The following is a 21,589-nucleotide window of genomic DNA, read 5'->3' as shown; positions in this document are numbered from 1 at the left end:
GCTGGCTCCATGCCTTCCCCACGCAATGCAGTCCCATAAACGGATCGCCGCTCAATATGCATAAAACTCCCTAAGTTAGCCTAACCGGTGTGGGACCTTCTTCGGCGACTGCAGACACCTTCGCCCAGCTCACACACTTCGAATTCAACGAAGACTATGACCGTTTCCTATCTGCGAGCCCACATTGCATCGCCCCAGGAAACCCTGCATCAAAGCACGGCCTGACTTCTCCGCCCCCACCCGGTGGAAAGGTAGAGGCGGAGAGCGAGCGCGAGCGGCGAGCGCGCGGCACTAGCACGAGGGATATAGAACGAAAAAGCTTGGCCGCCACCGGTCGTGCTTCGCCGGCTCTCCTCCGTATTGCTGCTATATTTCTCTGGGCGGGCCCGTGGCGACCCCGTGGCATCCCACACCGTAACAGTATGCTATCCCGTTTTACATCGCCCGCAAGACATTCCTGTTAGTTGCTCAAAGATGCTTATGGTACCTCTTTAATTGGCTGGCCTTACAAGCTTAGCGTCACGTCTACTTGTGAATGCAAGTGTATCCGGTAACCTTGGCATCTGTACATATGTATATAATTTTTTTTCAAACCGTCTTTCCAAGAGGTGAAATTAAAAAAATTTAAAAAAAATTAAAATTTAAAAAAAAGGAAAATTTGTCACAAACAAATGAAAAATCATTTGCTGTTGCGATGTGTCACCTTTCAGGTTGTATTCTGAAATGGCCTGGAGTAAAAATCGCAGTTTAAACCTCGCGCTCAAAATGAATTTTTATTTTTAACGCAGCAATTACAGGCATGCAAATAACTTAGCATTTCCCTTGGGAATGTGTTGTCTCTTAGGTTGCATTCTTCAAAGCTTTTCAGCCAAATCATGTCACGAGATCGCAATTCTATAGGTGTCGTCTGCTTCGATTTGATTTGGTTTACATGGTTTTAGCGTCCCAAAGCGACTCAGGCTTTGAGGGACGCCTTAGTGAAGGGCTCCGGAAATTTCGACCGCCTGGGACTCTTTAGCGCGCACTGACGTCGCACAGCACACAGGCCTCTACAGAATTTCGCCACCATCGAAATTCGACCGCCGCGGCCGGGATCGAGCCCGCGTCATCGTCTCGTTCCGTCTGCACAGGCTATGCCTTAAAGATACGCTACCCGGTCGCTTGTTGGCAAACGTACGCCATTTATTTTCATCCTGGGACTCCGTTCTGGGTATCAGCTTGGCAACCACGGGCGTTGTTGTCAAGGCGTGTCGCCGATTCCGAACGCCGTTTTCAGTTCCTGAACGTTCTGCCACTGTGGATTACCGCAGACGCCGTCGGGGTCGGCGAGGTTTACGTCCAGGTACAGCCAAGCGAACCGATGACGGGCAATTCCTTTGACGTAGTTCACCTGTGTTCGCCACGCAAGGAAGTGAATCGATAATCGAATAAAGGCCGAGTTTGGGCGAGTTGGTTTACCATGCTGAACGTAAAAGCGCACAAAACAGGGACGTAGAATAATCACACAACACGGGCGCTCGTGTTGTGTGTCTTATTGTACGTCCTTGTTTTTTGCGCTTTATCGTTCAGCACGATAATCGAACACGAACGCTGGTGCATCGGCTAATGCAGTGAGAGGCTGCGGCTAGAAACAGATTGCCCTTACTTTGGGACACTGCGTCTTTCACGGGATAAGGTGAGGTTTAGGGGAGGGGGGGGGGTGCTGCCTATAGGGTGGTTTGATTGTGGTGCGAGCGGTTTAATAGCAAAAATGACGGCCCGATTTACGTCAGGCCAAATGCGAATTAGGTACGCTAGCAGTTCGGTTTTCACTTCGGTTACGGTGTTAAGATCCAGTGTTCACTGATGGCCGTTGTTCGGTTAGCGATAATAGGTTAATGTCCATATATGCGGTCATTCTCTACATCCTTAGAATCTTGGGAGTCTTCCTACCACTCCTGGCGCAGTGGTGCAGCGGTCAAGCGATGCGCCACTGCCCTTCTAGAGCAGGTGCTGCCCACGAGGGGAACTTGGTTGCTTGGGTTGGGAAGAGATCCAGGTCTATTCCCGAGCAGCCTTTCACGATTAACTGAGTTGCAGCCTGACACAGTGGGCAGGTGAATGGCGAGTGTAAGTGCTAGCGCAGTAAAAAAACACAAGATTGCCGACCACAGAAGCTGCGGCATTCAAGCCGGCACCTAGACTGCGATCGGCAGGTATGAAGGAGATAGTACTGAGAAGAAAAAAAGAGAGGAATTTGGAGATGAGAGAAGTAAATGATATCATACTTCCAGTACAAGAAAAGAAAAAAAACATGTACAGTCGTGAGCAGTATTGGAGGGAACAGTTCGAGCATTCGTTAATGGATCACTCCATAATCATGTGTGACGACTGCATAGATTTTTCTTCTGATTTCTAACTAGCTTTACTCTTGGCGTATAATATCCAAAAATGCTTGTCAGATTTGCTGGAGAAATAACCAGAAAATTCGCGTTTCCTCAAAAAGTTTGTTCCCTCTCATATTGCTCATGACTGTACACAGAACATGCACACACGAGGGATAAAACGGTTAACTGTACAGGCATAGAACAGTCATACTAGAAATATATATATATATACGCAAATGAAGTTCGACAAGGTAAGTTGCTGGGCGAGTTGGTTTCCATATTCCATGACTACAGCGCAACGAACGGGACGTCCTTCTTCTACGTCCCGTTCGTTGCGCTGTAGTCATGGAATATACGCAAAGTTAGCCCTAACTACTACGTACACAGGCGCGGTGTCAGTTCGCGCGCGGTGGCTCACTGCCGCAGTAAGGGTGTCTATGACACTCTGACTGCGTGGTGTCTAAAGACACCCAGACTGTCTGGTGTCTATTGACACCAAAGTTTCATCCTATATATGGGATGAATTTTTGGTTCGGACACGCCTCTTCGTCTTCAGGCCGCATAGATATCCCTTCAGACGGAATCAGTTTAGAGCGGTTGAGGCAGAACTTCGGTTCGGAGTAGTTGGTTCTATAGTCGGATACAACTCAAGAACGAAGCGGCTTTTTCCCGACAACGGACCCTCTTCCAGCCAATGGCGTCGGCCGATTCTCACCAACCTGCTGGCGTGACAATGCAGGGAGGAGACTACTCCCCACCATTGAAGGAAAGGATTATCCCTTGTCATCTGCCACTGGTAAAAAAAGAACTGTAGCGCAACCAAGACGAACACAAGAAAGAGTCACACAATACTAGCCCTAAACTTCATCTAACTTTATTCATTGGCAGCGCAGCAAATATAAGGAAAAAACCAGATCACGTGCAGATACCAGGTCACACACACCACTATTAACAGAACCGTTCAAGATATGCCATCTCCGATTTGTATAGATTCACTGACGTATCGCTAACACAATATACGCCTCTCTTCCTTATATGAAATGCCTCCAGTAGTTCCCTTGCCATAGTATGTTTGCTTTTGCCCTAAAATCGTTATCTCATGAAACCGTGGTTGACACTCTTTAAGAACTGGCATCTAGCCTGCGGCAAAAAAAAAAAATCATCTGCCACTCCCTGCTGTGTCACGCTAGCAGGCTCATGAGAATCAGCCAACGCCAATGGCTGGAAGAGGGTCCCTTGACGGGGAAAAGCTGCTGCATTCTTGAGTTGTATCTGACTACATGTTAAGCAGGGAGTAGCACAGCTGGTGCCATACGTCACTTCGTTATATGCGCAGCGGTTCATAACGTTCTATAAAAGCGAACAATTAAGTTAAGTAGGACACTTCTATACTTATTACTACATTTTATCCCTTACAAATACGTCTGAACAAGATTTTCCCAAGGCCACACAGCCCAACCTCTAAAACGGTGTTCTGCAGCAATTATAGCTTATTCAAAAAAAATCGGCTTTCAATTAAAACCTTCACATTGTGGAATAGTATTACCACGTTAAAACAAATAATTTTTAAATCTGTATAAAATGGAACACCCTGTATACTGAGGAATCTCTGTCTGGCGGGCAGCGCACAAGATGTTGTGAGGGAGCTCTGCTGTCCTTACCTTTGCCAGTAGCGTCCTCTTCGTGTCCCAGAAGAAGGACAGCCCGAACCCGTGGAACCCGATGTTGACATTCGTTTCCACGCCCCGGATCTGATTGAATCGGTTCCCTTCGCAGGTCTGGGAGAGAGAAAATCCCTGGTTACGGGACGCCTAGTGCGAATCGAGAGTGCGAAAGAGCTGAGCATCGCAGGCGGAGTGCGCGGGGACGGACACCCACGATGACGTACTTCCGCCACCTTCCTTTCGCCGCCCATCGCTCTATAATGGGGTATGCATAACGGGCATGGAGGAAAGAAAGCTCAGGAGAGGCCCTCGCCATTCGAGACAAAAGCTTCATAAACGGTGATTCGAGCTGCACGCCAAAAAGTGTGCCGGAAGTCACGTGCTTTCGCAATGACCACTGGGAGTCTTGGCCGACGCCGCACCCAATGGTAACGTTGGGTTCAGCGACGTCGTCTGCTGCGCATGCTTATAAAAGCCCTGTTTACAGTGCAAGTGGTGCCATTTCGTCCCCTGACGTCATACTGGCATAGTTCCACCTCTATTCATCATATTCGACCGTGACGTCATCATTGGCACGCGGCAGGTGGTTTCGACAACGCTATTGTCAATGGAGCTAAAGGTCTCAACGCGAGATGTGCTGTTTTCCAGTTGCTGCCACAGATGGCGCTGTGATTTCAGGGCGGTAGCAGACCCAACAAAATCTTTAAACATGATGAGTAGTTGCTGCCACAGATGGGCTGTGATCTCCGGGTGGTAGCAGACCCCACTACACCTCTAACCAAACTTAGTGAGTAAGAGCCAACGCTCTTAAAATCAACATTACATCATCATCGTGCTCCTCTGGAAGCGCATATAAATCAAAAGATAGCTATATCATACCGCGTTTCATTACCGCAATCCGCTTCCGCGGGGCACCACTACCTAGGCGCTGATTGGTCCAGACGCGACAGGCATGCACGCAGCTACATAGGGTGCCTCGATGCGCGCGCCCCTTTCCGCCGCTCGGTAGGGGGGCACGCATCGAGGCACCCTACAGCTGACGGGAACCTGGCGCCATCTGGCGCCCCCGTGGCGTTCTGCTCACGCGCAGTGGCGCCCTGCGGAGCTGTTCACGACAGCGGAGTGAGGAAGATTCGTTAGATTTGAGAGAGTCGAGTTGCTTACGGCGTCAATATTCGTGGACGACTCTGCAGAGCAGCCGGAGTACAGGAGGACCATGGTGTTGTTCTTTTGATCGTCCGGCAGGGTAGTCGTGTACTCCCGCGCACCCATGAAAAGCGTGAGGCCGACCACAGCGTCCACCTTTTGATACTGGAACGATGACGTCACCAGCTCCGCGTGCTTCATCTGCGAGATCAAGTGCAACCCGTTCGCTCTCTCTCTGCACGGGATGGACACAGTGAAAGCAGGCGACCGACTGTGGCCATATATGGGTTAATATAATCAGGTTTCGGGGGTACCACCAAAACCCGCCGCGGTGGCTCAGTGGTTAGGGCGCTCGACTACTGATCCGGAGTACCCGGGTTCGAACCCGACAGCGGCGGCTGCGTTTTTATGGAGGAAAAACGCTAAGGCGCCCGTGTGCTGGTGGATGTCAGTGCACGTTAAAGATCCCCAAGTGGTCGAAATTATTCCGGAGCCCTCCACTACGACATCTCATTCTTCATTTCTTCTTTCACTCCCTCCTTCATCCCTTCCCTTACGGCGCGGTTAAGGTGTCCGCCGATATATGAGACAGATAGTGCGCCATTTACTTTCCACAAAAAACCAATTAATATTATTATTATTACCACCAAATGACATTAATGATAACCTACCTGAAATAATAAAGAAGAAGAGGGTATCTAATGTGAAGGAAAGATAACTGATTTTCACTTAACGTAATGGGGTAGATTTCAAGAGGCGGAAAACGTAGAGCAGGGGATGGCAGAAAGGTAGGCGGGTGTGACTGGGAAGGTTGCGGAGATAAGGCGGCACGAGGTCCTACTCTGGATTGTAGTTTGATTGCTGCTGATTATCGTTATGACTAAAGGAGATTACATATTTTCAGCATAGCGCGTACCACCACCACTACCACGTACGGGAAAGCGCTACTATGCATGCGCAGATTTTTACATGTCCGCTATACTGCTCTGAATACAGTACTGAATGGATCTCCTTGCAATAATGCCCCTCGGGCGCCGCAGGTACTTGCAATAATATATACTCATAAGTAACTGTAAATAAGCGGAAAAGCCTTATTCCTGTTCTGCACGTGACGATATGTACGATGTTCTTGTTTCCTTTCCAGCATTCTAGGAGTGTATCGGGTGCGTGGGTCCCCGTCAGGCACAGCACATCTGCCTTTTGCCCATATACCCGAGACCTTGTTGTCTGCATGAAAGCCTATTCATTCGTCCGTCCCTCTGTTTGTCCGTCAGTCTGTCAGTCCAGACTGTCCGTCTGTGCAGACTTCGTCCGTCTGTCAGTCACCACGCGCTTCTTTTCCACCGCGCGTGTACCTTCCCGTTAAAGCAGTGAAAATGCCCTACGGTATCTCCCGGCCAATCTGCTTAACCCACTCCTCACGCAATTCGTTCTTGCGCCTCCACGAGAACAGCGAGGAGAAAACAAAAACAAACAATAGAACAAGGGAACAACAAATAAACAAGCGGTTATTACAATGGACGGCGCCGATCCGTCAGCGATGTTGAGCGAGTCGGCAGGGAAGATCCTGCACTTCGTGACGTCGTCTGTGCCCAGGTACGAGCTTATGACGATGACGGTGTCCGCTTCGTACTCGCTGCAACCAAAATAGAGATGTCCGTGAGTCGTAGCAGAGCTCTCTGGTATTTTGCGAAATTCCCAATACGTGCAAAGAGGGAGATGGATGTATATTACTTTATTAATGTGATAGTATTAGAGTTACCGTTCTCAAAAAAAAGCCGGCGCTGTCAGGAAATCCTTATTGACGAAGGGGGTCGCGGAGTGGTAGCAGTAAGCACCTTCGCCGGAAATAACAAAAAAGCGGTCCAGCGAGAATCGAACCGTTGCCCTTGGGATCACCAGCCCGCCCTTATAAAAATTTCTTTATACAGTCTATAGACTGTCCATACACTTCTGTCTGTAGAGTCTGTAGACTGCCTATGGACAAGTGCTAGAGAACAGTCTATAGGCAATACAAATCCGAGAGACAGCCTATAGACAATCGATGGATTTATGGCCATACACTTTTAGTAGACTTTTGTCTATACCCTAGGATTACACAAAACAAAATATCTATAGCAAGGCAATAGAGTCTACAAGAAATCTATAGGCTATGGACCATTTTTGTAAGGGTGGTGCGCTAGCTCTACAGCAATTAGGAGCCTACTTTCCGTGCGGTATACAGTTTAGAGACCTTGCGTGGCCACCTCGTGGGCAACAAACAGTTAATTGAAGTCGCCAATTAGCGTCACCAACTAAACATAGCCTACGGACATTGAACAAACTGAAACGACACGTCTGACGTGTGAAGGGTTGGTTAAGCCTCGTCCAGTTTTTTCAGGTAGCCAATTTAAACGCCCAGAATATTTCCAAACCGGCGGGCGAGGGCCCGCTGGTCGTCCTGGCGATCTGACCAGAGCCAAAGCTCCAAAATGGGCCGTTAGTAAAGCTTAATTGGTTTTTAATTACAACGAATCAAGTAACAGGAGGCCAGTCATCGCTACTCACTAACTGGCAACCCTTCAACACACCACACGCCATGCAGTTGCTTGGAAAGCAGATTTTCTGCGGCGTTCAGTTATTGACTGGATTGTTTCATCAGTTACTCCGCTGAGCAGAATATAAAGACTGTCACAGGCGACCGAAAAAACTCTCGGTTCCTGCCGCCGCGGAGCAAAAACCTGTTCCGAGCCGTCGTGGCAGCTCGAGCGACCAGAGTGACGAGGTTCGAACAAGTTGGAAATTCTTCGCCTCGACGCTCCGCTCCATGGCTCAGTCGCTTGTATGTGAACCAGCTTTACAGAAAGTTGGAAATTTTTTCATCGCGATAAGCCGCTCCGTCGCTCAGTTTGCTCAGTCGTCTCTATGTGAATCAGGGCTGGTTCACATGCGAGAGACTCCTTCCGCTGTACCGCTTATAGCGTACCGCGAGCCGACACTGCTCATGTTCAGATCGCCCTGAAGGCGCTAGATGGCGCCACGTTCCAGTCAACAGCGCGCTATAGCCTGCATGGGCGTGCACAGTGACGGCTGGCGGTAGGCTGCGCAGTATGCTAAATGTTCTTCTATGTGGATGTAAAACCTACTTAACCGTGCGAAGAACCTAAGCCAACGATAAATCTGAGCCGGCGGCGCTACTCTAGCCGACAGCGCTTGGCTAGGACATGGAGCCTCCCGACTTCCAACGGCAGGTCGAGTTCGCGGAACAATGCTTCGAAACTTATAACCTAGGTACTACTAAGTTCCAAAGATACCGCTGCCTCACAGCTGTACCTATCCTGAGCTCTTTCTCAATTTTCTCCGGTGGGCTACTGTAACTGATGCTCAATAGCCAGCTAGTCGTGACATGTATGCGATTGAAATCGAATTTGATAAAATGGTTCTATCGGTGCTTTTAAGTTCAAACCAAAAAATCCAACCCCTAGCTATAGACATGCGAAAAATTGCTTTCATAACCAACTTTCCGTTGGAAGATGCGCTTGGCGAGAATTCCTAGGACAGTGCGTGTGGTCTACAAAAGCTGCGCTCTTTGGCAGACAATTGTTTCTCGCATGATTTCTGCTTTCTTGCCGTGACGCTATTACTTGGACAAATCTTGACGCTAACGAGAGAAAAAAAAGTCGAACTCACTCAACAGCCACCTTTATCCAGTTCTTGTACCTGTCCCACGCGTTGGTTTCGTTGTAGTCGATCAAGCCGATGGCTATGATCGTCTTCCTATTTTTGTCGGCGCCTTGAATTCTTTTGAAAGCCTGCAGAAAAAAATAAAGGCTAATCACGTATTCAGCTTGCATTACACTACTGCAATATATGAAGTACGATATCCATTTATATATTAGGTGTAGCCTATACGCTCACTTGACTTCACTTAACATTTTGTTGCTTCACTTAACTTAGGTCTCATGGAGATACTACATACATCCTTCGAGGCAATCAACGCTTGCAGTACATACACAGGTACTCTATTATCGAGATGAGCTGTATTGGTGAGTTGGGCTCACACTGAAGCCCATATATTACAACGCAAGGTGTATACGGGGCTGATTTAGGATCTGAGAAGGGCGAGTTGGTTGCTTCAGCGCGCGCGCGCGCGCGCACACACACACACACACACACACACACACACACACACACACACACACACACACACACACACGCACGCACACGCACACGCACACGCACACGCACACGCACACGCACACGCACACGCACACACACACACACACACACACACACACACACACACACACACACACACACACACACACACACACACACACATATTAGGAAAGTGGACCTTTGGGACTGGTCACATTGAAGGTAGCCCTGACTGTCGTCGTTACATTCTTGTGAAAACTGAAGCATTGTTTTCACTCCTCACTGCCAGTATACGATTATATGCCGAATAATGTGAAAAGAAAAAATGCGGAAATTCCAGCGGTAGACATAGCCGACAGGAGAAGCATGTGACCGGAGCATAGCATGTAGCGGCAGCAACCTGAGTCAGTTCTTACTTTAGCGAAAGTTAAATGCTAAAGTTTGACGGATCGGTAGTCCTTAATATACTTATTGAACTTAAACGTAGAGCAACAGCTGAAATTTAGTCGGTAATTCATCTCGCAAGTTCATTGAGGCACAGTGAAGGCTACGGCTATCTGAGGCGATCAGAAGGGCGTGCGCTCCGAAATTTGTTTCTCGGTGCCCCCTCACCACTACGACTGGTGGCTCCATCCCTGAGAAGGAAGCAACACCACTGTTCAGCGCTGCGCGCAGGAAGCTCGGCCGACTCGGCGTGCGCCATGCTTACGGATGGTGGCGCCCAACTTCGCAGCAAGCCTCCACAGTACTATGTTCGTGCGGACTTTCTCTGCTAATTTAGCCAGTGAATGAAACGCTCGCTGCACATAAGAGAAACACCATCCCGAACTACCTTTTCAATCATTTTAAATAACTGCTCGAAAAGATAGTCAGAGCAGTGCAGAAATACCTGAGGGACCAATCGCTAGTTTTGTAACGCGCCACTTTTCAGGCGACGCCGGGATTTAGTGTCGATGAGCCACCTAATGCTTTCGGAATAAAAGGTGCGCACAAGAAGCCAACACTTGTGCTGCTTACCCTGAGCAGGCCCCTGGACTTGTCCATGAGGGCTTGCATCTTGTCCATACGAGCCAAGACGTTCAATATGCCGTAGTGCTTGATGTTTATCCTGGCCAGATCGGCAAGTTGTTGTTGAACTTTAGAATTAAAGTCGCCTTCGGACGTGTATCTGAAAATAAAAGCAACGGAGAAAAATCAAAACGATGGTTTTTGCGACTTCAAAGACCTTATGCTTCAACAGACCTGTCAAGTGAGTTTATCAAAAGATAGATAGGCAACACGGTGATGATATCAACAAGAAGTGTGCCGTCGTAGTCGCCTATAGTTTCTGTGGACCCTGCTATTTAGCACTGGAACCCGCCTGCATTTCAGTGCAGGTGAAGTAGAAAGAACTTGATGACCTATGGTTCGATCTGATGGGAATGCTGGAGCATGAAACAAATTGATAGCACACTCAAAGTTAATTATTATAGGAATCCTATAAACATGGCTAGCCGCCGCGGTGGCTCAGTGATTATAGCGGTCGACTGCTGACCCGAAAGACGCGGGTTCGATCCCAGCTGCGGCGGTCGAATTTCGATGCAGGCGAAATGCTAGAGGCCCGTGTACTGTGCGATGTCAGTGCACGTTAAAGAACCCCGGGTGGTCGAGATTCTCGGAGCCCTTCACTACGGCGTCCCTCATAGCCTGAGTCGCTTTGGAACGTTAAACTCCCAAATGCAGCGATGCAGCGATGGCGTAGAGTTAGAACATCCGCCTCGCGTGCAAGAGGACCGGGGTTCAAATCCTGGTGCCGCGCAATTCTCCACCGGGTTTTAAAAAAAATCCGCGTGTCGATGGAATTGCATAACCAGGCCTGGAGTGCGGCCTGGTCTCGGTGACCAGAACCGACAACGCACTCTCTCACCAGAGCAGGATTTGGCCACCCTGGTGTAGTACTTGGCCACAACCGTCTATGATCAAACCAATCAAACCAAACCGACGACCGGCCGGGCTCCGCTCGTAGCAATGGAGCTATGGGTGTAGCTATGCTATGATGAACGCTCTCCTGAATGTTCTTAACAATGGCGGAATCTGTTTCCGATCCCAACTGCAGGTATTCGTATTTCTAAAGGTGCAAATTTACTCTCTTGCAAATCAAACCCTATCCCTATTAGGTAGTGGGCTAGAGGACCGCTTACTCCTTTTTTACTCCCTTATTGAGAAACTTGTGTTTAGGGCGTAAGAACAAATCAGGATCGCGATCAAGGAGTTCTGCTGCTTGCATAAACCAATTTGTACGTAAAAATGAATCGGAGGTAGCTAAGGCGAGACAGTAGAGAGTTTTAGTTTCACGTACGTAGAGGCTTCACGTACGTAGAGCTCTTACGGGTGACCAGTGCGCATGCGCCGAACGCAGTGGGTATGAGCGAGTCTCACGTACGTACGTGAGATTCGGATTTTTACGTTGCGGTCTCTGCGTTGCTTGCGTACGTAGCGTTGACAAACATGGCGGCACCCTGCCCGCCGCTTCACGGCGATAACAGCTTCGTCGCTAATCCCTCGAGGCGATATGGTGTTCTAAACTGTTGTCTTCGCCTTCGATTTGCCCATTCTTACCCTCGCATAAGGTTTCAAGCGACAAATAGCTTTTGTTATTCAGACAGAAGGGCGATTTTTCAGCTGCTAAGCCTGACGAAGAAGCGTTGGTCGTCGTCATTGCAACAGTCTCGCTATGAATGGCTTCGCTTAATGACTTGTCTTGGATGATTTTGGCTACAACCAGTGTCTGTGTTTCTTAGTAGATGGCGCTAGGCGTAACGCGCGGCGGGTTTCGCGTACGTGTAACTATAAGGGTTTCAAACCACCTGCGTGCAGGCTACGTAGACTTCTCACGTTTGCTTACGTGAACCCTGTACGTACGTGAAACTAAAACTCTCTAGTAAGACATGCTGAGATTACGTTCGCGGCTTAAGAATAGTAATGGTGAATAAGAACCTAGTTTCTCAGAGGAACTAAATTATTTTTAATTTTTCCTTCTCGCGCACAGCCTCGGACGCCTGAGAAAAGCTCTCCGTAATATTCGCACACCAGAGCAATAAACTGTAAGACGGGAATATCAACAAGTAAAAAAAGAAAGAAAGCTCTGGTATGGTACGTAGGTCTCAACGTCCGACACTGGCACCTGGCTGTGAGAGACGCCGTAGTGGAAAGCTCCGAATTAATCCACCCCCCGCGGGGTTCTCAATGTTGCAGTTACATGGCATGGCACCGGGCCTTTTGGAGCGAGAGCTCCACTACGGCATGTTTCGCCAAGGTCATCGAAAGTTGCAGCTTGACCTTCAACAAGAGGAGCGCCGGTGCAGCTGTGACGTCAAACCACGTGACTCGCCGCTGCTCCGACCGCCGCTTTGCCACATGTGGTCATGTGATGGTGCACGTGACTCGGCGCTCGCTTAAGGAGGCGACGTCCCTTCTCGCATGCAGTTTCGCCATGGATGAGAACGCTGCTGACAGCGTGCTTGAAACGCCTGCGAGGCGTTTCAAGCATCGAACCTAGCGTAGCCGAGTGTAAGCGATCTTCCGCTCTCTCTAACTAGTTGTAGAAGAGTTGAACCACTGCCATTTTTTTGCATTTCGCTTCCATCGAAGTGGCCAGAATACAAACTCTGTGTGTGTGTGTGTGTGTGTGTATGTGTGTGTGTGTGTGTGTGTGTGTATGTGTGTATGTGTGTGTGTGTATGTATGTATGTATGTATGTATGTATGTATGTATGTATGTATGTATGTATGTATGTATGTATGTATGTATGTATGTATGTATGTATGTATGTATGTATGTATGTATGTGTGTGTGTGTGTGTGTGTGTGTGTGTGTGTGTGTGCGTGCGTGCGTGCGTGCGTGCGTGCGTGCGTGTGTGTGTGTGTGTGTGTGTGTGTGTGTGTGTGTGTGTGTGTGTGTGTGTGTGTGTGTGTGTGTGTGTGTGTGTGTGTGTGTGTGTGTGTGTGTGTGTGTGTGTGTGTGTGTGTGTGTGTGTGTGTGTGTTGCACCCGCGCAAGTGGCGCTGGCCGACCGCCGCTCACCTAATGTCGAATGCGAGGCCTCCTTCGGTTCTTCTGTACTTCGTCATAAACTGAGTCTTGAAGGCCTCGAAGCTCTCCTCGATCTCGGCGGCCACAATCTCTTCCTTGTGGACGAACAGGTCGGCGTAGTACAGGTAGTGGCACAGTCCTTCGGGTGGGTAAAGCAAAGGTGCGGTGGCTGCGCGGTTCACCGAGCACACCAGCTCCTTGCGGGCTGTAACGAAAGCAGATGCGGCACCGTGACGTGGTGCTGACGTCACGGACGAGAGAGAAAGAGAAAAGCGCTCATGAAAGCGAGGGAAATTGTTTAGTTTTTCAAACTTTCAGTTAAAAAGGAAGAATGGAAAAGGAAAAGTTAAAGGTAGGTTTGCGTGATGCGTCTCAGTGTCACCTGAGTGTCTAAGGGGTGTGTGGAAGAAACAATGCGATAAACAATGCGATGGTTTAACCAACTGTAACGATCACAGTTAATACGTCACCTCTCCCATTAATGTGACCGATGGTGCACATTGGTGAATTGACAAATTTGAACGAGTCATACAAGTGACCGGTCATGTGAGGGTCACGTCAGATTGCTTTGCGATAACGTCAGTTCAGGCGAACGATGGCAACGAGTTGCTATAAAAAGCAGGCGCTGTAAAAAAAAATGCTACCAGACATTAACCTTCGTTCACAACGGAGTGCTGAGTAGCTGGGAGCTTTGCAGGCGACGACATAGAAAGGCTTGACAAGTGGGACGAGGAACCTAACACCCTATACGTGGACGCCGCAGGACCAAAGGATGGAGTGATGCCTATTGTGGTCTCAAAGCCTTCAGGATCGGTAACTGCGCCTCGATGAAAACACCCAACCCCACTCATGCAGAGGAAACCGCTGTTGCATAGCTATAGCCTCTTACCCAAACGCTGTTGTGCTCACTGATTCCCAGAACGCCTGTCGCAACTTCGATAATGGATTAATTCACAGGTCAGGGTTGTCATTGCTGATTAAGCATCCACCCAGCCAAGCCTCAGTCATCTGGTTTCCCGGTCGCCTGGAACTACCAGGAGGAAACGAAGCCGCTCACAGGCGTGCCCGAGCGCTTCTATATGACCATGAAGGGTGCTGCGACCTAACTGCTTTAGCAAGGTATGTTGACAATCTCGCACCATACAGAACAGCCAGGAAGGAGTACCAAACACCACATAAATCCCTCAATAAGTTAGAGCAGAACACCCTTAGGCGATTAGGAACCAATACATACCCAATGCCAGCTACGTTACAAAAGTGGCACCCTACACTATACTCTCCGCAGTGCCCACACTGTGGAGAGGTAGCTAGCCTCTACCATATGGTGTGGGCATGCCAATTTAATCCAAAAGTTGACCCCATTCCAAACCGCTCAGATGAGCAGTGGGAGGCTATTCTGCTCAGCGATGATCCTGACCGTCAGCACTGGCTGGTGAGGAGGGCCAGCGCAGCAGCAATAACCAGTGGACTTCCGGACTAGGCGACCCACCCACGTGTTCTACGAATATCCAGCATATAAAGATGTCTTCAATCAATCAATCAATCAATCAATCCCCTTTCATCTTCCACTCCGTTCACTGTCACCCTAGCAGGGTCATGAGAATCGGTCGACGACATTGGAGGGAAGGAGATCCTTTGTCGGGGAAAAGGAGATTCGTTTTTGAGTTGTATACGAGTATAGCCAAACTCTTACCATGCAGAAAGGAAGGACTGTCAAATAAACTGAAATTGAGTGAAACTGCATTTCAAAAAACAGAGACCAGTAAACTGAAATTTCATGTTGAAGTTCCGGCAGTGGTGCACTGCAGTTTCACAGCTGTGCACCAATGACTGCATTGAACGAAACTGCGGCAAGTGTAACAGGCGATACTGTCTTTGACATGGCAGCTTCTAACGCGACTTTTTGCAGACAACACAATATTAACCTAGATGTGAACGTTGTGTGAAGACCTCGTCACAGCAATCTATGTTTTAATTGCCTGCAGAAAGCTCCAAGCTCTATCAACACAGCAGTTCTCAGTTTTACAAAAACGACATAACTGTTCACCTCATTTTGCCTCTCAGCGAAAGCAGCAATAGTGGGCCATTTGCTACCTAGATGCAATTACTTTGAATAAACTTTGAAACATTTGAAGCTTCGAACATATTTTAGCCAATAAAGCACATTTTTACCGTGTGTTTGCCTAATATGGCGGAAGTTGACCCCCCTCTTCAGCACAGACTTCCGAGAGCTGCTGGGCGCCAATTGCCCCTAAGGAAGCCTGAGTCGTTCATTCTTAGTGTGCTGGTGTTTTTTGTGCGCTGATTGACGATATGCAGTACCAACTGGCCCAAATTTCCACGTCCCTCGAGCGGGTGTACATTTTTTTGGCCGTCAGCGTTCTGTTTCTGCGAATAAATTAGCTTTCCTCACCACCTCTACAGCGATATCTCGCTTGGCTTGTTCTTGAAAAGTGTCTTAAATTAAAAGAAACAAATTACTGGGCAGAATTACGCGATGATACCTTGAGTAATTCACCGAGTGTATTCAGCTCATGAGAAAGTTTCGTTGTAACGTTTCTGTTTTAGAATGTTAATAACTTCGAAAGCATTAGATGGCTCATCGACACGAAAACCAGGCGTCGCCCAAAAAGCGACGGAGTGACGGAGAACCCGCGACTGGTAGAAACGGTGTGACGTCATCAAATGCGGGAAAATATGAAATAAACAACTGCACCACTGCTACAAAGAAATAGAACTAGAATAGAATTGTATAAGTACTAAAATATAATTGGAGTAGAATTTCAGTTATTCTCACTTATGTATCTTAAGTGCTCTCGGTAATTTAAAGAGGCAGCTCTACTCTTCAGGGTACAACTACCGATTTCGATGTGGATGAGCAATGACCTTCAATTCACCACAAGGTCAAACCTAACTTCACTGCGCATTGGTATGGCCCAAGCTATGGTAGTATGACCACGGGATCATATGACGATGACCATTGGGTACCTGACCTTAACATTTGATTTGAGACAGTGGAGACCACGCTTAACAGAGCTGTCGCTCGCATAACTAGGTGCAAGCCACGTTGAACCCTAACCGTTTTTTTTCTCTATTTCTCACTTTTCACTCCATCAGTGCGCATGTCCCCGCCTCCCTCCACTGTAAGGTCACTCTTCTCTATTATTATCTGTCTAATCGTTCCACTTAAGTTCCCCTCTCAGTTAAGAACCTGACTTGTGGCTTGTAGTATCTTTGAATTTGCGTGGTGTCTATTTTTCTGACGGCTGCGAAAGTTCCTTACGCGGAGGGGTCGTGGTTGTCCTTGTCGTAGTCCTGGTTGTCGTCCTTGTAGTTGTCCTCCTTGTCGTAGTCGTGGTTGTCGTCCTTGTAGTTGTCCTCCTTGTCGTAGTCCTGGTTGTCGTCCTTGTAGTTGTCCTCCTTGTAGTAGTTGTCCTAGTTGTCCTCCGCGTCGTTGGCGGTGGTGGTGTAGGCGGTGGGGGCGGAGGGGGCGGCGCCGGCGCCGGCGGTGGCGGCGGGGGCGGCGGTGGCGGCGGTGGAGGCGGAGGCGGTGGCGGCGGTGGCGGTGGAGGCGGCGGTGGTGGTGGCGCTATTGGGCCCGGTGGTGGTGGCGGCGGCGGCGGTGGTGGTGGCGCTATTGGGCCCGGTGGTGGTGGCGGCGGCGGCGGTGGTGGTGGCGCTATTGGACCCGGTGGTGGATGTGGAGGCGGCTGCGGAAACATGGTTACCGGTGGTCCCGGTGGCAAGGTAAAGGGCTGTGGTCCAGGCGGTTGGGGTGGTGTCTCTCCCGTCCCCTGCGTTCTGTCGGGAGCTGGGATCACAATCGGCGGGGGAAGAGGGGCGGGCTGAGGGGGTGACGACGGACTGCCACCACCCCCGCCACCTCCACCGCCACCACCGCCTCCACCGCCTTCGCCAACGCCGGACGTGTCATCGTCGAGTACTTCGTCTGCTGCGATCAAAGTCGTGAAAACAAAGACGACTCAGTTCTGCTGTTTCGTCGATGCGACAAGTTCGCTTGGCCAGTCAACATCAGATGAGAGCTGCTGGGCGCGCGTATTTCTATAGGTGCGCGACTCTAGCTCACACGACTCTAAACAACCCTCAGTTGGTCTCACGTGGTTAAGACATTCTGTGTTTTTAAAAGGCTGGTTACTTTTAGCTGGGATACCTGGTGTATTATATATATATATATATATATATATATATATATATATATATATATATATATATATATATATATATATATATATATATATATATATATATATATATAGTTTTACGGTGTTTAACGTCTCAAAGCGACTCAGTCTATGAGGGACGCCGTAGTTAAGGGCTCCGGAAATTTCGGCGACCTGGGGTTCTTTCACGTGCACTGACATCGCACGGTACACGGACCTCTAGAATTTCGCCTCCATCGAAACTCTACCGGGGCGGTCGGCATCGAACCGCGTCTTTCGAATCAGCAGCCGAGTGCCATAAGTTCATAACCACTGAGCCGAAACGTTAGTAATAAAGTGCTTTTAGCCAGTGCCCTCTTCTTACAGCTACATACCCTGGAAACCGACATCTCTTCATTTCGGATAAGTATCTGTAAGAAGAGGCCACTGGCGAAAATCACTTTATGACTAATGTTTCGGCCGGGGTCTGGCCTTCGTCAGAGTGACAACGGGGAGGGGGGGGGGGGGGTTGAAGTTCGTATTGACCCGGCGAAACTAAAGCAGACTGAGGCGTGCTGAGAAACGAACAATTATATTTTCCGACGATTCGACCAGCACCGGTGGAAACGTTGGAAATAAAGACGTTCCTTTTCTCGTCATGCGTCAGAAAAGGGCCTAAAGTGGCCCGCGTGAGGCGGATTTTACGGTTGCTTGGCGGCGGAACGAATCACCAGCCCGTCAACGCAACGGTTTGGTACAAGACCCATTCCCCAAGCAGTTCACCCCAGAATAGCCGAGCACCAGGTCAGGAGAAATCTTGTATCCGTTAGAAAACTGGTGGGCATACCCGGCGGCACTGCGGATCGAACCCAGCACCTCCCGAAAGCGAGGCAGGTGCTCTACCACAAGAAAATGTCATCCGTGGTGTACAATTCCACGTTAAACGCACCAGACTGCAATCGACCCTCCCCGATTTCTTCCAGAAAATTTATGGCTCTCTATCGCACCATGGAAAATTATTTCCCGCGATACTTTTGGGGAAATTTTTCAGGTCATGTCTCAGACGGTCTCTGCATCGCATTATATTTTGCTGATGAATGTTGGTGCCAGTGGCACCAGCGCGCGCGCACGCACACACCCACACGCACTCTCTCTCTCTCTCACACACACACACACACACACACACACACACACACACACACACACACACACACACACACACACACACACACACACACACACACACACACACACACACACACACACACACACACACACACACACACACACACACACACACACACCCACACACACACACACACACACACACACGCGCGCGCGCGGGCGCACGAACACACACGCGCGGGCGCACGAACACACATGCACACACACACCCTCACGCACACACACTCACACACACGCACGCGCTCACACACGCATGCACATACTCACACACCCACGCGCGCACACACGCACACGCACACATCGCGCGCGCGCACACACACACGCACGCACGCACACACACGCACACACACATGGTTTGGTGCCACTGACATATATGTGCTTCTCGCAGGTATCTGTGTTCTTAAGCGTTGCGCTTTAAACATTCTGCGCGCTCACCTCATTCTAATGCACGAGGAAGCACCCCACAGGGCTACAAAGCCAGTGCGCGAGTGGTAAGCGTGCAGGGGTAATGCTTACGTCCGAGGGCACCGATCACAAAGAAGCCGATCACTCCCAAGAGCCCGATGACTGTCAGGCAGAAGATGATGGCCACAATGCTGCTACTTTCGCTTCTGCAAAAAAAAAGAATGACAGTGCATTTACGGGCGGATGGACAGACACACATATCTAGGTTATGGTTTATGGCGTTTAGCGTCCTAAAGTGACTCTAGCATGATGGTACGCCGTAGTACAGGCCTCCGAATAACTTCGACCACATGAGGTTCTTTAAAGGGGCTCTGAAACGCCTTCCGAGGAGAGCACAATAACTCACTTAATCACTGCACTGTGTTGCCATGAAAACCAGAGGCAAATAATACTCTTCTACACGCAGCAGACGGCCCACAATCACGCGCCAAAGTTGGCGAGCCCTTTCCGGCGACTTTTTCATGGTCGCACCCTCCTCCGTGTCCCGCATCTTCGTAGACAAGGTGAGAGGTGGCCATTGGTTAGATTCTTTCAGACGTCAGGCAGCTACCGTGACCGTGGCCAATAAGCCGCTTATCTCCGGTGGGTAGGGAAGCTTCGCTCCCAGAGGGAGGTCGGCGAAGGAGCGCCTACCTTCCAGCTTGCATAAAGTGACAAGAGGAGAGGGAAAGGCGCGAAGACGATGAAATTCAAATTTTAACTACAGATAACTCAGCTTCTACAGAGCGCATTTAAAAAATCCTTGCTGGACACTATTCGTGAAGAGACGTGCTTCAATATCCCAGGCATGCCGCAACTTTATTAGAGCCCCCTTCAGAGCCCCTTTAACGCACACTGACTGGCGCTTAGTGACACGGATCTACAGCATTTCGCATCCATCGAAAAGAGACCGCCGCGGCCAGGGTGGAACCCGTGTCTTTCGGATGAGCAGCCGAGCACCCTAACCACTGCGCCGCCGCGGCGGCTCTTTAGGTTTTCCAATGTAATTGTATAATAGAATGTACGTTGATAGCGCACCACCGGGCTGCTTAGGCTGCCTTACCACACCAAGACAGCCCACTAACGTGCGCTATCAGACATATCATGGCATACACAAAAATACACAACGTCGAGCGATAATATTCAAAGAAGAGTTGTTGTTGTCTATTACTCAGGTTTCTCCATTCCTTTGAAATCGACCGCGTGACGTCGAATAACCGCTGCACGCATTTACGCAGCGACCCCCTCTCCAGGACATGCGGACATGGGCGCCACAGAGGCTATAGGAGGGTTTGTAGTTAGAAACAAGAAAAAAACAATTCGACTACAGTGTACTTACTCTGTATCGACTGCGGTTTAAGAAAAAAAAACTCATTAGTCGGTGTTTCTGTCAGGCATTCGTTTCTTGAACATTAAGAAAACTCCGCGTCCTAAATTTTTCAATACCTCAGCGAAAAGGGCATGGAAGGTAACCTATTCAGCCGTTACATATTTAACTGGGTGCCCGTAAGAAACAGATAGCGGTGGTGCTATCTCCGACGTTATACAAATGCTGACCGCTATAGTACGTACAAGTAATAATACTAGATAGCTGTTGTACAAGGGCCACGATTTTAGATGGGCTACATATTTAGCCGCTGGTATGGTGCAAGGTAGCTACTGGGCTTCACAGCAGTTGCACAACATAGCAGAGTCGGTTGGACTTTAGCGGTTCGCGGCGCACTACTATAGTCGAGCAGTTGTACCAGGCATCTCTCTAGATAGCGGTTTTACGGGATAACTGAAGAGAACATGTCCTAGCATTCCTCTCAGCCTTCCGTCGGCACAGTTGTAATCTGATACAAGTCAATAAAAAAAACTGGCGGTGGTTTAGCTCTGGTTAAAGCTGGAGTGACACGATAGCTTCAGCTGGCTGGGTGGAACTTGGTCACGCGACCAACCACGTGATCAGCTACGGCGCCGCGCCGCTGGCAGCTGCTCCGCACCACGTGACCAACCACGTGATAGCGTGGCGGCGCAGCCACGGCGTGGCAGCTTTCCAGCCAATGGCGTCGGCCGGTTCTCGCGAACCTGAACGTTACAATGCAGGGAGTTGCGTGACAAAGCAGGGAGTCAACTATCCCGTACAATGCAGGGAGGAGATTGTCACCTTTGATCTGCCACAGCCTGCACTGTCGCACTGGCAGGTTCACGAGAATCGGCCGGCGCCATTGGCTGGGAGGGGGTCCTTTGACGGGGAAAAGCCGCGTTTTTCTTGAGTTTTATCAGACTACAGAGCATTATGTCACATAAACAGGCCGAAAGCAGATTGTACATTTGTTGCCTCATCTCTTGAAAGGCAGCCCGGGCGAACGTGCTCTGTGACCGTCTCGAACAAGAGATCTGAGAAGCTCGCGAGAAGAAAGTTTCGCGATCGA

The 21,589-nt window shown here is 49.4% G+C and overlaps 1 protein-coding gene across 1 annotated transcript; it reads right to left on the bottom strand.

Annotated features, from left to right (window-relative positions):
• Positions 1 to 1,235: 1,235 nt before the first annotated feature.
• LOC144134369 (uncharacterized) lies at positions 1,236 to 21,383 on the bottom strand. The gene is made up of 10 exons (XM_077667292.1): positions 21,322 to 21,383; positions 19,245 to 19,339; positions 16,667 to 17,335; positions 13,375 to 13,588; positions 10,331 to 10,481; positions 8,846 to 8,967; positions 6,692 to 6,812; positions 5,195 to 5,377; positions 4,028 to 4,144; positions 1,236 to 1,390 (listed from the first exon to the last, which is right to left on the bottom strand). Exons 1-10 carry the CDS (start codon positions 21,381 to 21,383, stop codon positions 1,241 to 1,243), a joined length of 1,884 nt encoding a protein of 627 aa, XP_077523418.1. The 3' UTR covers positions 1,236 to 1,240.
• Positions 21,384 to 21,589: the final 206 nt, after the last annotated feature.

Source organism: Amblyomma americanum, chromosome 5 (assembly GCF_052857255.1).
Source record: "Amblyomma americanum isolate KBUSLIRL-KWMA chromosome 5, ASM5285725v1, whole genome shotgun sequence".
Lineage (NCBI taxonomy): Eukaryota > Metazoa > Arthropoda > Arachnida > Ixodida > Ixodidae > Amblyomma > Amblyomma americanum.
Note: the sequence above shows the minus strand (reverse complement) of the source record. Positions and strands in the feature narration are given on the sequence as shown.